Source organism: Monodon monoceros, unplaced genomic scaffold, assembly GCF_005190385.1.
Source record: "Monodon monoceros isolate NGI ecotype Baffin Bay Population unplaced genomic scaffold, NGI_Narwhal_1 Contig3338_ctg1, whole genome shotgun sequence".
Lineage (NCBI taxonomy): Eukaryota > Metazoa > Chordata > Mammalia > Artiodactyla > Monodontidae > Monodon > Monodon monoceros.
In genome coordinates, this window is record NW_021699261.1 from 1 (window position 1) to 4,618 (window position 4,618).

At 68.2% G+C, this 4,618-nt stretch overlaps 1 gene segment (V, D, J or C); it reads left to right on the forward strand.

The window, feature by feature from the left end:
- The first annotated feature begins 39 nt into the window (after positions 1-39).
- On the forward strand, positions 40-4,612 carry LOC114904633. The segment is given in 3 exon segments: positions 40-1,406; positions 1,708-2,031; positions 2,220-4,612. Coding segments are annotated over 3 exon segments (1,134 nt in total).
- Positions 4,613-4,618: the final 6 nt, after the last annotated feature.

A 4,618-nucleotide genomic window follows, 5' to 3' on the forward strand; every position in this document is an offset into this window, starting at 1 on the left:
TGAATGTGGTCAGGTCACAACGTGAGGGGCACTGTGAGAGGGAGAGCCCACAGGCCAGCTCCAGGCTCACCTGGCCCAGCAGACCCGCTGACCGTGAGCTCGCCGTGGAGCCTCACGCGGGCACACGTTCCCAAGGCAGCCAGGAGTATGGAACTGAGCCCCGAGACCCTCACAGAAGCAGGGTGCCACCCACAGGGCCGGGAAGCCGTGGCAGCCGGCGAAAGCCGACCTCACCCCCAGTTCCACCTGGCTCCAGGCTCTCTGAGTGCTGGGGGCCTGGCTGGGGCCCAGGGTCACACCTCACCCTGTCTGCCACCCTGGGAAGCGTGTCCTCGCTCTGAGAAGGGCAGAAACCACTGGAGGTGTGCTGGTCACACAGAGAATGGCAGCCCCCTCGCCGGCCCTCTGGAGTGCTAGTGAAGCTCCAAGCAGAGGACAGCGGCCGCAACCCGCTATGGCATCTCCGTGGGGGCCCTGCCCAGCTCATTGGTCAAGACGCTCACACCCCAGGGCAGAATCTGCTCCCGCCGTGCGTGTCCCCCAGGCTCAGGGTGGCCTGGTTGGGCACACAGGGCGTGGGGAATCAGGAGATAGTTCAGTCCTCCAGATGAGAAGGTCACCGCGGCAGGGCTGTGCACATCCACAACCCTCCCAGCGTGTGTCAGCCCTCAGCCCCAGCCGTGATTCCTGCAGCCGGACCATCCACCTGGCAGCCTTGGTGGGTAGAGGGCGGAGCTTCAAGAGGACAGGCTGGGCCCTCCTGTTCTGGGGCCGGACTGCCCTCCCATGGAAGATGACCTACCTGGGGCCTAAGGTGTGCTGACCGCACGAGCCAAGCCCTCCGAAAAGGGAGGGCCCCCTGACCCAGACGCTGCCCGGCTCTCGCACGGCCCACAGGCCAGATGCGGCCCAAAGCCTGATCTTTACAGCCTAGGACTGGCCTTTCCAGTTCTAGAGGGATGGACCAGGAGGAGGAGGGCAAGAGGACATACAGAAACCCCGTGCAGCTGCAAAGCCTAAAGATATTTGCTCTCTGGCCCTTGACAGAAAAGTTGGCTGACCCCTGGGCTGTCGCAATTTATGGCCCAATAACTTACTGGTCACCATCACCCTAAACTGTCGAGGTGGCTGTCTTGGGGACGGTCCTTGAGCACTGAGCACAGGTACTCGTGACCAGCAGCAGACAGCCAGGGTCCCACCAGAGCCTGGAGGTGTACTCGGGGAGGGCTGATGGAGACAACCCCCAGAGGGCGGGAAGGGGGCCGGCAGTGCGGGCAGGCCACAGCACCAGCCGTCTGTGGAGCTAGGAGGAGACCCTGACTCACCCCATTCCCCCACAGTGCTGTCCACCAGTCGCACCCAGACAGAAGCCCGGATGCCAGAAAATCCAAAGGACCCCTGCAGAGGTCAGTCCCTGGGGCAACCAAGTGCGGGGGGGGGGGGGGGGGGAGAAGGGTGGAGAACTTTCAGCGGCCGAGAGAGCCTGCCTGCAAGCGAGACCCCAGCCCGGCTGTGGGCAACGGGAGGTCACCGGCCCACTGCCCTTCTGAAAGCAGCAAGGGCCGGTGGCTCTGGGGAGAGGGCAGGCCTGGGGCTGGGCGGTGACTAAAGACACCAGGAGCCGCTGGCCACCCCTCGACCCCGATCGCATCCACTGCGCCAGGGACCATCACGCACCCTCGCCAACCTGTCCCTGTCCCCCTGCAGAGTGCCGGAACCACACCCAGCCCCCCAGGGTCTACCTGCTGCGCCCTCCCCTGCAGGGCCTGTGGCTCCAGGCTCAGGCCAACTTCACCTGCCTGGCGGTGGGAGGCGACCTGCAGGCGGCCCGCTTGTCCTGGGAGGTGGCTGGGCAGCCCCAGAGCGGGCACACGGAGAAGGAGCCCAAAGAGCACACCAACGGGTCCTGGAGCCGGAGCAGCCACCTGGCCCTGTCCAGGGCCTTGTGGGTCAATGGGACGCCCGTCACCTGCACGCTGAGTGGCCCTGGCCTGCAGTCCCCGGTGACTCTGGTGGCACAGAAAGAACACGGTGAGGGCAGCTCCCAGGCCGGGGAGACAGGGCAGCCGCGGGCCCCCTGCGCCCCACACCACAGCTGGCAGCGCCCCTGGCCACCTCCTTCCACCAGGGGACCCCGGGGGGTGGGACCCATCGTCCCCTGGCCGCCTGGCTTCTCCCGATGCCCCCGGCCCAAAGCGTGACCGGGCTTCTCGCTACAGAGGCCTTGGCGCCCAGCAAGCCTGCCGTCCGCGTCCTGACGACGCCCAGTCCACTGCCCGCTGCCGAGGCAGCCACCTGGCTCCTGTGCGAGGTGTCCCACTTCTCACCGCTGGGCGTCCTCCTCGCCTGGCTGGAGGGGCAGCACGAGGTGGACCCTTCTTGGTCCGCCACGGCGCGCCCCGCAGCCCAGCCTGGGAACTCCTCGTTCCGCACCTGGAGCGTCCTGCGCATCCCCGCCTTCCCGGGCCGTGCGGCTGCCACCTACACCTGTGTGGTCAGGCACGAGGCCTCCCGGACGCTGCTCAGCGCCAGCTTGAACCTGGACACTGGTGGTGAGTCACGCGGGTTGGGGGCTTCCATCCGAGCCGGTGGCAGACGCTGGGCCGGGGGCGGAGGGGCAGCCCCGGAGGAGCCGGGCAGCGGGGACCAGGCTGCTGCGCGTCTGGAGTGCACGCCTCCCTGCCTTGGGGGCTCTGGGTGCCCTGGAAGCTGCCCCATCGGGCCCGGCCCTGTGTCCACTCACCATGTGCTGGCCCACGAAGGGTGGGAGGTGGGCGCCCCCACCCCAGTCCCTGAGGAGCAGCCATCTCCCTCCAAGGTGCACCCGCCTCTGGGTGCAGAGCAGGGCCTCCCCTGGGCTGGGTGTGAGGGTGATCACCCCAGACAGAGGCCCCCCTGGGGGCATCCAAGCCTCCCCATCCCCCAAGACCTCCGCCCATCCGGAAGCACGGTCAGCACCTGGGAAGCCAGATATGCCCGGAAGCGGGGGCTGGGTTAGGGCACCCAAGGGAGTCAGACCGGCACACACCCACGGCAGGCCCTGACCACACGCCACTCAGAGGGGAAGAGTGGACAGACAGTGCCAGAGAAGAGGCTGTGGTGGGGGCCCAGGGCTCACCCTCCCCTCTGGGGCATCCTGCCAGGCCCCCACTGCCGCCCCGTCAGAGGGCAGCACCCAGACCGGTGCCCCCTCCCTACCCAGCCCAGCCCCATGGGACAGTGGTGGGCACCCTGGGCCAGGCAGGCAGCAGCACACACAGCCCAGCAGGAGCTGTAGCAGGGGGCCCAGGCCCCAGGCCACCCGACGGGAGCCAGGCAGAGGAAGGTGTCGGCAGCTGGGGGGCCCGAGTCGGCAAGGCGAGGGGGACAGGAAGGCTCCTGCTCTACTGGGGCCGGGCACCTTGCCTACGGCCCTGGCCCTCGCCATGGGCACCCCTCGGAGTGGAGGAGACGCCCGGACAGCAGCCCTCACACAGACGGGCCTGGCAGCAGTGCCCCCGCTGGCCCTGCAGGGTCCCCCGGAGAGCGGCTGCACCCCGGGCCCGCCTACCTGTGCCCCAGCAGGTGTCCTCCTGAAGTGCCCGCCTGGGGCACAGCCCGATTCACAGCACTGCCCCTCCCCATCCAGGTGCCGTCTGTGCTGGGCCACCTGTCACGGCTCACGCCCCTCGGGCCTGTCTGTTCCTGGGTCACTGAAATGGCCTCCTGCCCCTGCCCCTCTCTCTTCCCCTGGGCAGACGGGCCCCCAGGCACAGCGCAGGCTCTCCGTGGTCTCATGCCCCAGGAGACCCTGGACTGGCCACCTTCAGAGCCTTGACCCACACCTCCCACAGGGGCCAGAAATATGTCCACCCCCCAGGGCCACACACTCTGGAGACAGGGTGGACAGCAGAGGCGGCAGGAGGCCTGGCCAGTCCGCAGGGCCCCGTGGGAGTGAGGGGAAGAAAGGCCTCGTCCAGGAGGCCGCGGCCTGCACCATCCCACCCCGGGTCTGAGCCGGCAGGCAGCTGGGCCTTCCCTGCCCCGACCCCTCCTCCCGACCAGTGGAGGGCAGCCAGGACGGCTCCCTGCTTAAGGCAGCCTCGGCCGCCCTCTCCTCAGCCCCTGCACAGCCTGGCTTGCAGCCTCTCTCTTCGCTGGGCCAGCTGCATGCCCCCCGAGTTGTGGCTTGCTGCCTCGACGGGTCCTGCTGCTTTCCTCCAAGGACCGCCAGGGTCCCCCCGGTCCTCCATCCGTAGGCCACGCCATCCCCCTCCGCTCTAGGGTCAGCCCACCACCGTCCGCCTCTTCCCAAAGGAGGGGAGACTTGCAGCGTGCTCAGCATAGGCCAGCACCTGTGGTCCTCGTTATTGTTACAAAACAGCAGCTGGAACGCTGCCTCCCATGGGGTGCCTCGCCTCTCCCTCCTGGCCTGCTCTGCGGCCCCAGCACTCCTCAGCCATGCGTCCCATCCCCCAAAGTGAAGCCAAGGGACCTCGGCCCTCTGCCACCCTCGCAGCCAGGCAGCCCCCCAACTCCTGAATACCTCGAGTCCTCACGCCTCTCTCTGTTGACCCCACCCCAGACCTGCACGCTCCCTGCTGGTCTCGCTGCCAGCGTCGCCCCCTCCGCAGCCCAT